The 12,245-nt window shown below is 42.2% G+C and overlaps 1 protein-coding gene across 7 annotated transcripts in view; it reads right to left on the reverse strand.

Annotated features, from left to right (window-relative positions):
* The window catches only part of LOC102440258 (zinc finger protein 624), a 65,316-nt gene extending 53,127 nt beyond the window's left edge, over nucleotides 1-12,189 (reverse strand). For 4 of the 7 annotated variants that reach the window (XM_023746654.1, XM_023746650.1, XM_014447788.2 and 1 more), the window contains exons 1-4: nucleotides 12,007-12,189; nucleotides 11,002-11,090; nucleotides 6,626-6,740; nucleotides 4,431-4,523 (exon numbers count right to left, since the gene is read on the reverse strand). In XM_023746654.1, the coding sequence (XP_023602422.1) occupies nucleotides 4,431-4,523; nucleotides 6,626-6,740; nucleotides 11,002-11,090; nucleotides 12,007-12,043 (334 nt within the window). In that variant the 5' untranslated portion in view covers nucleotides 12,044-12,189. The other 3 variants (XM_023746652.1, XM_023746651.1, XM_014447791.2) reach the window with 3 other exon arrangements.
* Nucleotides 12,190-12,245: the final 56 nt, after the last annotated feature.

Here is a 12,245-nt window from a genome sequence, read left to right on the forward strand (position 1 = left end):
TCTGAGCCTGACCAGGGGCTGCACCTAGGGATTGGGCGTGCCCTCTGCCACCTGGGAGCAGGCCTAAGCCAGCAGGTCGTTATCTCCCGAGGGGTCCCAGACTGCGAGAGGGCACAGGCCGGGCTGGGGGACCCCCCTCCCCCCGAGTGCACAAATTTTTGTGCACCCGGGCCTCTAGTAAAATATAAATTGATATAAGGTTAGGATAGGTAGAGGTCTCAAAGTGTGGCCCATGGACCCCTGAAAGTATGTAAGTTCAAAACTATTTTCAAAATAATACTTACATGCTACCTTTTTCAGTGCCATGACATTTGCATTGATGTTGCAAAAGAAATGGTGGTAAAACTGCTCATGAGTTAGCATGAATTAGGACAATGACTCCAAACTTACTAGTAGTTATTGTATTCTTCCCACCATGTACTCTTGGTTAAAAAACAGACAAACCAGTTTCACTTAAAAATGTCTGAGTAGCCCTAGCTGGTTTGGTTCAGTAGATAGAGCATCGACCTGTGGACTTAAGGGTCCCGGATCGATTCCGGTCAGGGCACATGCCCGGGTTGTGGGCTTGATCCCCAGTAGGGGGCATGCAGGGGGAAGCTGATTGAATGATTCTTTCTCATCACTGATGTTTCTCTCTCTCTCTCCCACTTCCTTTCTGAAATAAAAAAAAATATATATAAAAAAAGCCTGAGTAAACAGTATTATTGCTATTATTTTTTAATCCTCATCTGAGGACATGCTGAGAGAGAGAGAAAGAGAGAGAGAGAAACATCAATCGGTTAACTTACTGGAGATCAAACCCACAACCCCCCAGGTAGGTACCTGCAGCAGGAATCAAACCTGCAACTTTTTGGTGCACAGGATGATTCTCAACCAACTGAGTCACTCCAGCTGGACAACAGTAAACATTATTAACTTTTAAAAACTTCAAACCTTGCCAAAACCGGTTTGGCTCAGTGGATAGAGTGTCGGCCTGCGGACTGAAAGGTCCTGGGTTCGATTCCGGTCAAGGGCATGTACCTGGGTTGCGGGCACGTCCCCAGTAGGAGGTGTGCAGGAGGCAGCTGGTCGATGTTTCTCTCTCATCGATGTTTCTAACTCTCTATCTCTCTCCCTTCCTCTCTGTGAAAAATCAATAAAATATATTTAAAAAAATAAATAAATAAAAATAAATAAATAAAAACTTCAAACCTTGAGAATATGCCTTTTTAATGTTCTGGATTGATGAAATAGGACATATTCATAAAGCAATTCTGGTCATGTCACAGTATGATGGTTGTCTTGAAGATAACCACTCATGAGATAGTTTGAGTTGTGAGCTGAACTAGCCATTTTTTTCATGGACCACATATTTCTGGAAAGAACTGACAGACAAGTTATGTTACCCGTGCTGGATATTTGGCAAATATTTTCTAAAGATGAATGAAGTGAGCCTGTCATGTCAAGAAAAACAACTAACAGTGTTTGATAAAATTTGAGCTTCCAGGAATAAATTACAATTTTGAAAAACATTTAACTACCATTGATAGCCTGATAGCTAGTCAGGGGACGACATCTGGTCTTCCAAATACTTAGAAGACTTTTCTGACAATGTCAGTGGTGACACCAAAAATTGTCTAAAATATCTTTATTAATTTGAGAGAGGGAGAGAAAGAGAGAAACATCAATTTGTTGTTCCACTTACTTATTGGCTAGTCCTTGTATGTGCCCTGACTGGGGATCAAGCCCAGAATCTTGGTGTATCCAATGATGCTATAACCAACTGAGCTACCTGGCCAGGACTGTTATTTTTTAAATATTGTATAATGTAATGTGCCAATATTTGGAAGATCTCCATAACTCAGTGAACCAGTATTTTCCAAAATATCAATAGTTTGTGTTTTTTTTTATTGATTTCTGAGAGGAAGGGAGAGATAGAAACATTAATGATGAGGGAGAATCATTGATTAGCTGCATCCTGCATACCCCTACTGGGGATCGAGCCTGCAAACATGGGTAAGTCCCCTTGACCAGTCTGCAGGCTGACGCTGAGCCAACCCAGCTAGGGTGAAAATATCAATAGGTTTTAATGTAAGAGTATGAAAAACCATGGATATAGTTTCAGATGTCACACTGTTAACTAATCTTTAAGAAACTACCACTTGCTCTGTTTTGGTGTAGTATCAGAACAGCCACAAGTATCAAAAGAGACCATAAAATCCTCCTCCCTTTTCCTACTATATATTGGGGGTGAAGCTGGATTTTCTTTCTTTCCTTTTTTAAAAAAATTCTTTATTTTTAAAATCCTCACCGAGCATATGTTTTTATTGATTTGGAGAGAGAGGAAGGGAGTGAGTGAGGGAGGGAGGAAGAGGAAGGGAGAGAGAGAGAGGGAGGGGGAGAGGGAGAGGGGCAGAGACAGAGAGAGAGAGAGAGAGAGAGAGAGAGAGAGAGAGAGATTGATGTGAGAGAGAAGCATTGATTGAACCCGCAACCTGGGTAAAAGTGAACATGATCAACCCTCTAACCCAACAATTCTACTTAATGTATATATCCAACAGAAATGCATACATGTGTTCATCAAAAGAGAGAATATACATAAGCAGCATTACTCATATAGCTAAAAACTGGAACTACTCAAAAATCTAGTATACTGACATAATGAAAGACTGTACAACAATGAGAATGAACTATAACTAAATGTTACAAAATGAATGTATCTCACAGTAATCTTTAGTGAAGGAAGTCGGGCACAAGAGTATACACAATATGATTCTGTTTATATAAAACTAAGTCAAAACTAATCTGGGTATTAGAAGTTAGGATAAGGTTACTCTAGGAAGGAGGGCAGTGACTTAAAGAGGGCACATGGGTGTTTCTAGGGGTGCTGGAAAGGTTGTTTCTTGATTTGGTAGCTGTGTTCAACTTGTGAAAATTCATAGACCTGTAGTTATATTTTTACTTATATTGAAAAAAAGAAGAAAAAGAGGCAAAATGAAGCAAAATATTAGCGTGTGTTTGATTTTTTTCTCGACTTTTATATAGATTTAAATTGCTATATTCATTTAAAATATTTTAAAAATAGCCTGGCTGGTGTGTCTCAGTGGTTGAGCTTCAACCTATGAACCAGGAGGTCAAGGTTTGATTCCTGGTCAGGGCACGTGCCCAGGTTGCGGGCTCAATCCCCAGTAAAGGGCGTGCAGGAGGCAGCTGATCAATGACTCTCTCTCATCATTGCTGTTTCTATCTCTCTCCCTTCCTCTCTGAAATTAATTAAAAAAAAATACATATCCTATATAATAAAACCCTAATATGCAAATCGACTGAAAGGCAGAACGGCTGGTGGCTATGACACACACTGCCCCCCGAGAGGGAGGCGATTGGGGGTGGGGCCGGCCAGCGGATGGTGCCAGACCGCCAGCTGGGGACCCCCCTGCCCCCCGAATTGCCCTGCCCGCCGGTCGCACTGCAGATGGACCTGATCGTTGGTCAGGCCTAGGGACCCTACCCTATATACTGGGAACAGTCTCTTAGATTCAAAAATTAAAACCTGGCAAGGCTACTCTAACACTGAAAAAAACAGGATGATGCAGTGATGACATGCACGGACTCTGGCTTGCACATTTTGTTGTCAACCCTGATTCTGACACTTGTAACTGTGTGACAAAGCCAATTACTTAACTTCTCTCTGCTTCAGTTTTCCACCCATAAGATGGGGAAAATGGTACTACTGCCTCAGAAGGATCACGTTATGTACTATTTTTTATAATTAGGGCAAAAAAATGTAGCTGCCCATACAACAGTAAGATGCCTTTCACCTGTAGGAAAAGTATGGTCATTGGTGCATGCAGCAGCCGGGATTGTGAGAGGGATGTCTGACTGCCGGTTTAGGCCCGAAATCCCGAGGGGTCCTGGATTGTGAGTCCCCCCCGCTCCTGTACACCCCTCTGAGGGAGGTGACCGGGCGGGCAGATCAGGGGATGGCGCTCTCCCTGCCCCGCCACAGGCCTCCCTCTGCGGGAGGCAACTGGGCCAACAGGGGAAGGCGCCACCCCCATCACCCCGCCACTGCTCCTGCCACCAGCCTCCCTCTGCAGGAGGCGACTGGGCCGCTGATCAGGGGACAGCGCTGGCTGGCACGGGCACCCCATCATACCGCTGCTGGTCACTGCTGCCCCCCTCCCCGGCCCCATCGCCATCCCCTCCCTCTGCCCACTGGCATGCGCCTTGGCTGGCCTGGTGCCACCTGCTCGCTGGCCCTGCCCCCCTGCCAACTGGTGGTTCCCTCGTTTGGTCTATTTGCATATTACGCTTTTATTATATAGGTCCTATAATATAGGATAAAGCATGTAGGCACTGCTAATACAGTCTTTCTTAAGCACCGAAAAATGCCAATTCTTCACTGTCCTGAGGGGCTATTATTTCTGAGGACTCGCATCTATTTGACTCACCTGAATAGCTGCTTCTGGGGACTTTTCTCTCAAGCATCAATGTTTCCTTTCCATTCTCCAAATTGTAGTTCTCAGGCTTGGAAACTGGAAGCCCTGCTCAAAAGAAAGAAAGGAAGAAAGAAAGAAATGGGACTTACTAATAGCTATCTGTGATGGGCAAACATCTATCGTAGAGAGTAGTGCCAAATCCCTGATCTACAAAGAGGACGGGAGTTACAGGAAGATCTGGAGTGAGGGAAGATGGACCTCCACATGAAGCTTAAAATATCTGCAGGAATCTGGGCCTGGTAAGGAGTTTCGAAGCACTTGAAAACACAAGTGTTCGTGCCTGTCAAAAGAGAAGAGAACTTATCTTTCTTCACTGAGGAAATTCCAGGGAGACGCTGCATGTCAATCCTCAGCTTAGGGAAGGAGCTGGGGAAAACAGGAGCCCAGTGGCAGCACTACACGTTGTGACTGTGTAACTAGAATTTTTGTCTTCTGCTTTTCTTTTCTTCCTTCTTTAGCTACTAGAACCCACTTTCTTAGGGAATTTATTACATGAGGTTGGGGAGGGGCTAACATAGTTCTTACCACATCCATACAAACACATATATGCACTTGTGCACGTGTGTGCACACATACACACAGGTACACACAGGCTCAAAACTGCCCAGAGTAACCTATTTCCCTGGCTCTAGTAGTTGTTTCATTAACCAACATGTGACCCTATTTGCTGAAACTCCTAGGATAGAAGCACTGCCTTTTTTTACCTTAGTTCTCTAATTGGAATAATAATATAACCCTAGAGCTACTAAAGGCCATCTTTGCCACATGGGGAGACCCTAGGAATAAAGCCAGTAGGGCAAAGCCAAGCCACATGATTTTAAAAAAGAAAAAAGAAATTCCTGGTTATATATTTGATTCCCTGAATCAAGATTTTTCCCACGTGGGGAATGGAATCCAATACCTAAACCCATCTCTCTTCATTAACAGAAGCCTTCATCGCCAGGGGATGGGCTCCAACACTGTTACCTGAGGAAAGTGGCGGAAACCCAGTGCAGCTGGGAGAAGTATTTGCCCCTGGAGGAAAGGTAGGGATATGTATGAGGCCCAGCACTATGACTGAAGACAGAAATATTTATAAAGTCCACACTTAATCCAGGTTCACAATGCCTAGGTAAGAGCAAGCTTAATCAGATAAAAACACCCCATCTTTCCTACCTCCCATCAATATGCTAATGGATTTAACTCTTTTGTAGAAAGACAGGTAAATAACCCAATTTAACTTCAAAAGCCACATTTTGAAGGCAGAGATGAGCAAGAACATTTGGGCTACAGTACAGAAGCAAACATATGTTGTAGTATTCATATTCACCTTGATGATATTTCCAGATCATGGTGTGGGGCAATCAAGTACAAGTAAAAAGCAAAAGTCTTACTGCTGCTGAGAAAGTGCAATTTAGTTCTATCAAAGGACTACCAATAGAGAAGTAACTATAGAGGAGCACCAAAATCTATATACAAATACCATCCAATCTTTTCGAGTCCTGAGCTGTGCATAGGAAAAGCACAACTTCAAGTAGACCACCACAGCTGGGGGAATAACATGCTGAGGAGAGACTTTAGAAATGACAGATTTCTAGAAAGTGAGGTTGTACTTATCCCATATCAGTATCAACAAGCTGTTAATGTGGGCTTTTAGTTGAAAATTCGTAAGGCCACAAACTTCAAAGAAGAGAAATACCTTAAAAAGTAATTTGCCCGCTCTAGGGGTAAGCACTGCACCTTAGGGGGAAGGGGAAAACGAAAACAGAACCACCTGAAAAAAAAAAAAATCAGGCAGGATCAACGGTTACTCAATTCCAGAAGATACCCAGGAAAATGTTATCTCTTTAAAAAAAATAGATTAATTTACTTAACTTACAATAAATATGGTGTTTTTTTTAATCCATGGGAAAAAAGAAGACTTCCTGCCCCCTAAGCTAGTGTGAATTAGGTTTCTGTCACTTGAATCCAAAAAATCCCAATACAAAACAAACATAGGCAGTTCACCAAGAACCTAGGACAGGAATAGATTGTCTCTGGGTCCAACAGGATTCAGACTTTATGACTCCTGAATGGAAAGTGAAGGCTTTGTAAAGCTATTTCACTGTCAATAAAGAATGCTGTCCCCGTAAGCAGACCGCAGAGTCACAATGAGAAGCCGTCCTTACAAAGCGAGACCAGGTTCCTATAGTTCTCCAGCATCACGTCCGTCTGTGCAGGATCCAGCTTCCCCCACTCCTCGGGGGTAAGGTCCATGGCCACATCCTTGAATGTCACAGATGCCTAAGACACAAAACATACTTCTGTTCACCATCTTTCACTTGACAGCATCCACCCCCCCCCTCCCCCCGCAGTTCTGGTGGCCCTGGTGCAGGGGGACTGAATACATCTAAAGTGACAGTGATAAATGACAAGTGTTCTAATAGTATTCAGAGTCTGAATATTCTATGTAAAGCCACTGGTATCAGTTATGTGCCATGCACGCTCTGCTAGGTTCAATATGAGAGTTTCTCCATTGAGAGACTATCACTTTTCTGGGGAATAAAGAGTTAAAAATAAAACATGAACTAATGAGTTGACGATGCAGTTTGGCAAAGTAAACAAAATTCAGCTAGAGGAGGAAAAAAAAGCCTGTCTGCATAACTCTCCTTGTGCATCCTCAATAAAAACCTGAAGAATCAATCTAGCCAATCAGAAGATGAGTTGAAACACAGACCCTGTGAATGGAGAAGTCATGGAATGAAAAGACTGGCAGTGAGCACCAAATCCAATTAAGCATGGAATTAATTTAAAGCAAAAAGCAGTAACTGAAAAATGATGGCAACAGATTGAGTAAGGGAACAGAAAGAACTGAGGTTTATGTGTAAATACCATAGAATTAAGTTTCTATAAGACAAAAAAAAAAAAATACAAAACTGTAAGGAGGTGAACACATATAAGTATTATTATATCCTTTTTATTTATTTATTTATTTAAAGAATATGAAATTTATTTTTACTTTTTAGAGAGGGAGGGAGAGCAAGAGCGTGAGAGAGAGAGAGAGAGAGAGAGAGAGAGAGAATGAATGATGTGCTACAGACACATCGATCCCTTGCCTCCTATATGTGCCCTGACTGCAACCTAGGTATGTGCCCTGACCATGAAATGAACCCGTGACCTCTGGTGCATGGACGACACTCCAACCAACTGAGCCATACCAGCCAAGGCATTACATGCCTTTTAAAATAAAACCATACAGAATGTGAATAATATTCCAAGGTTATTGAAATAAATATATATCAAATGCCATAACTGGATAGAAAACACCTATTTAAACATTCATGAAGCATTTGCAAAAGTAACAAAGTAAATTTAAATAGATTCCAAGCATAAATAGAACAGAGCAAAAACTGATAATTGAAAAAAACATCCAAATGTCAAAATAATAAAATGTAAAACCAATGCCAAATCACTAAAACTGTACTCTGAGGTGATTTCATAGCTTTAAACACTTCCATTTCATTAAAAAATAATGTAAATAAATGAGCAAAGCATACAGGTCAAGTTAGAGAAAGAACAACAAACTAAGAGACAGAAAGAATTACAGGATAATACAGGATAAAAGCAGAAATGGGGGGGGGGGGGAGACAAGAACAATAGGTTAGCTGGGAGGTCTAACTAAGGTCAGTATGTTGTAGTACTGTATCAATGCTAGTTTCCTGATTTTGGAAAATAAGAATAAAGTGAGGTAAAGTGTTAACTTTTGGAGAATATGAATGGAGGGTAAATCCTAACCCTAACCCTAGTATGTAAGAAATCTTTCTACCATTTACATTTCTTTAAGCCTTAAATTATTTCAAAATAGTTTTCAAAAACGGAAATAATCTGAGACTTAAAAACATACAACAATCATCCTTGGAAAATAAAATGTAAATCTCTAAGTAGACAAGGCATTTTGAGGAAAAATGACTGAGATCTTACAGCCTGCATATCCACAGCTAAATTGACACTCAATGAAAATTAACTTCCAGACGATTACAAGAAAAAAATCGGGACACAATTGCAAACCAATGCACAAAAGGCAGAAACACACACAAAAGAAACAAGGAAAGCATAGTAAATAGAACTATAAAAATCACACGGCAAGAAAAATTTGAAACATACAATCATATTAATGTGAATGAGTTAATTTCCCTTAAAAAAAAAAGTAAATGTTTTTTTTATTGATTTCAGAGAGAAGGGAGAGGGAGAGAGAGATAGAAACATGGATTGGCTGCCCCCTGTTCATTTTCTACTGGGGATTGAGCCCCCAACTCAGGCATGTGTCCTGACCAGGAATCAAACCAGTGACTTCCTGGTGCATGGGACAACACTCAACTAACTGAGCCACACTGGCCGGGTGAATTAATTTCCCTTAAAAAAAAAAAAAAGCCAAAACCTGTTTATACAATAACACTCCTAAAAACACCCCAAAGTTGGGGACTGGCAGTGGGAGAAATCAAAGAAAACATTACATGTCTGAATATAGTAGTGCAAGTTCACCAAAAGCATATGGAGAGATATACTGGTAAATCAAACTGTTACCCTCAGTAGGGAGAAGAAGGGGACTGAATTTGAGGAGGAAGTAATATTACTTTTACATTTACATATGTCTGTGCATTTGTGCATTGTACATTTACACCTGGTTACAACCAACTAAGAATTAAAACTTTAATACTTTTAAAAAATTAAATACACAAAATACAAAACACAGTCCAGGCAAAGCATCACACCACATCTAATGCAATGCAAAAAGGACAAAAGTTTTTAAAAATTTCCATAAAAGGTTTAATCTATCCGAGGCTCTACCAGTCTTGAATCTAACATCAAAGTGTTCCTCTGGCACTTGTACTTGGATTTTCCTTGGCTACTATGCTGGTCAGTGAGTTCAGGTAGGATTAATTGTATCTCTGACTCGTGGTGGTATGTGTGCTTCCATGTGTGTGTGCAGGTATATTCCATAGGTCTGCACAAATTGGTCCAAGAATGGGCCTAATACCCGTTAAAGAGTTAACCCCTGGACTTCTGCTGGAATGACCAGGAGGGAAGCTGCCCTTTGTCTCGGGTCTTCAGTGAGGGAAGCTGTAAGCCTACATGTGGCAGGGGCCAGCACTAGGAAGAAAACTTGCTTGAGAGGAAAACCCACAGAGAGAAAAGAAGAAGTCAGCGAAATGGAGGAAATAGGTTCTAATGTTATTACTTGAGCTCTATTTCTAGTTAGACCTGGATTTTTCAGTCATGATAGCCAATAAATACCTTTCCCTTACATCAGCTTGAGTTGAGCTTTTATCATCTGCAACTTAAAGCTTCTTGACTAATAGTCTTCAATACTAATGTAAGGCAGTTGAGAAACCAATGAAGACAGGCAAGTATATAAGGACCCCAAGAAGTCACTTTTACAAACAGTACCAATGCACAATATGGACTTTTTACACTTGGAATCACAGTAGCAAAGAAAAAGGCTAATTCAGGAATCGTGGGTTGTGGCATGCCACACACATCATGAAGAGCTCTTTTCTCTTACCTAACTTCTTTTAATAAAAATTTCAAACATACAAAACGTTGAAAGACCAATACACGAATCACCCATATAGTACAACCACCCCTTAAATTTTTTTTTCTTTATTTCAGAAAGGAAGGGAGAAGGGTAGACAAAGATAGAAACATCAATGATGAGAGAGAATCACTGGTTGGCTGCCTCTTGCACAGCTCCTACTGGGATTGAGCCCACAACCTGGGCATGCGCCCTTGATCGAAATTGAACCTGGGACCTTTCAGTCCGCAGGCCAACACTTTACCCATTGAGCCAAACCAGCTAGGCCAACCACCACTTAAACAATTCTTAATATTTGCCCTTGTTAAGACAGATTGGAAAATTGTTTCACTTCTAAACTTGTGCATTCATCATCTTGGAGGGCTGGATTTTAACTCTTTAAGTTAAGCCTTCCGTAGGCTTTCCTTTTCAAGTGCTCTTCTGAACTTTTGGGCACGTACTATTTTCATAACTCACTTCAGCACTAAAGAAAGGTGCTTTCTTAATTTCTTACCTAAGAGTCATGTGCATGTTGATTCCCCTGCAGAAACATAAATTTTAAGATATACCCCAAAGATTAAAAATGGTGGCAGAGTAAGTGGATGCTACAAAGACACGCTCCCAGGACCAAACTGGAATTACAACTAAAATACAAAAGAATCCTGAATAATCAACAGGAGATCAAGATATGCCCCATATTTTATATTAAAATAGTTTCCTAAATTACCAAGCTCAACAATTAGCACAATAGGCAAAGAAGGGTAATTATGCTCCTTACCTGCCTGTTGACTGACAATAAGTACTATATGGAGAAGATGCCATGGGTTAGCAGAAAACATTTTCTACTGAGTCCATTAGCCACCCGAGTAGTCTTAGAATAGAACTCAGCTCTCCAGATGGGCTCTAGTAGACAAAGAAACTTGACATCAAAAAGAAGGGTGCGCCTGTACTCTGAGAAATAAGGTGGAATTTCAATAATCAGTAAAGACTCACCTGGGATCTGGCTGTGAGGCGGAGAGCTGCCACTTCTCCCTTTTCTGTGCTCTTCTCTTGGGAAAAGAGAGAATCCTGGGAAGACGTAGCTACGGGCAAGAAAGCAGTAATTGTGGGATCTAAATCTAGGTTGTGATTCAGATTTACAAGACAAAAATCCCTCCCTCTACGAAAGATGCTCCTGCAAATACTGCACCTGAAGGCAGCCCAGACAACTCCTGACCCTGGGGTCATGGAGAAAGTCCAGGAACGTTGCCACTTGGACATAACACCTACTGGCAGGTGGCACTCTCTAATCTAGAAATTAGAGTAAGTCAGTTTATTTCCAAGTTTAATGTACATTAAATTAATATATGAAAAATAGGCTCAGTTCTCAAAAATCACCCTGCAAGCTTATTTAAATGTAAATCACTAGATTCCACTTCCTAATAATTGCTACTAGTTGAGTCTGAGGTGCACTCCAGAAATCTAATGAGCAGGCCATGGGTCAGGAGAAAACATTTTCTTCTGAGTCCATTAGAAAAGGCTGACATGAGGTCACAGACCAAACTTCAAGAAAGACTGGGCTAGTCAATTACCGACCTCTGCGCCTGCTCTCTACTATGCAAAACAGCAGTATTTGCGCGACTGACATAATACGATTGTTGTGCCACGGGAAATAACAGATGTGGGAAGATATTTTTTGCCAGCCAAATAAGCTACGTTCTCAGACTCACTGACAGTTCGGTGAAAAGAACGTGTGAGCAAAAGTGATTGAGGCTGTGCTCTGGCCTTAGCTGCTAACATTTTGGGATGGCTTTCCAGGACCCACTGTGCACCAGCTCAGCGGGAGAGGGGGGTCCCCCACACCAAGCCCTGCATTCTCATGCAAGGAGCCCAGCCATGTCCCAGACAAAGGAGACTGGCAGAGCCGCCCGCCAAGGGCCACCTCCCCGGGGCAGCCCATTTCCTTTCGGGGGAGGACGGCCCCCTCCACACACAGTCCAACATCCCCGCAACTCTCACCTCTCTTCTCGGGCATCTCGGCCCAATCTGCCTCCATGATCCCCAATCCTCCCGGTTCTGAAGATCGGAGCTCCCGTCTCCGCGCTCCTCAAGCTGGACCTCTCCGCACGTCACAGCGAGAAGCCCCGTCCTCCCGGCGGCCGGCCCTCGGGCGCTGCGGAAAGACCGGGTCAGTCAGGCCCGCTTCTTTCATCGATCCGGGACGTCGGAGCTGAGTGCCGCGGAGGCCAAGGTCCCCG

The sequence above is a fragment of the Myotis lucifugus genome, unplaced genomic scaffold (genome assembly GCF_000147115.1).
Source record: "Myotis lucifugus unplaced genomic scaffold, Myoluc2.0 scaffold_715, whole genome shotgun sequence".
In the NCBI taxonomy this organism is placed as follows: Eukaryota; Metazoa; Chordata; class Mammalia; order Chiroptera; family Vespertilionidae; genus Myotis; species Myotis lucifugus.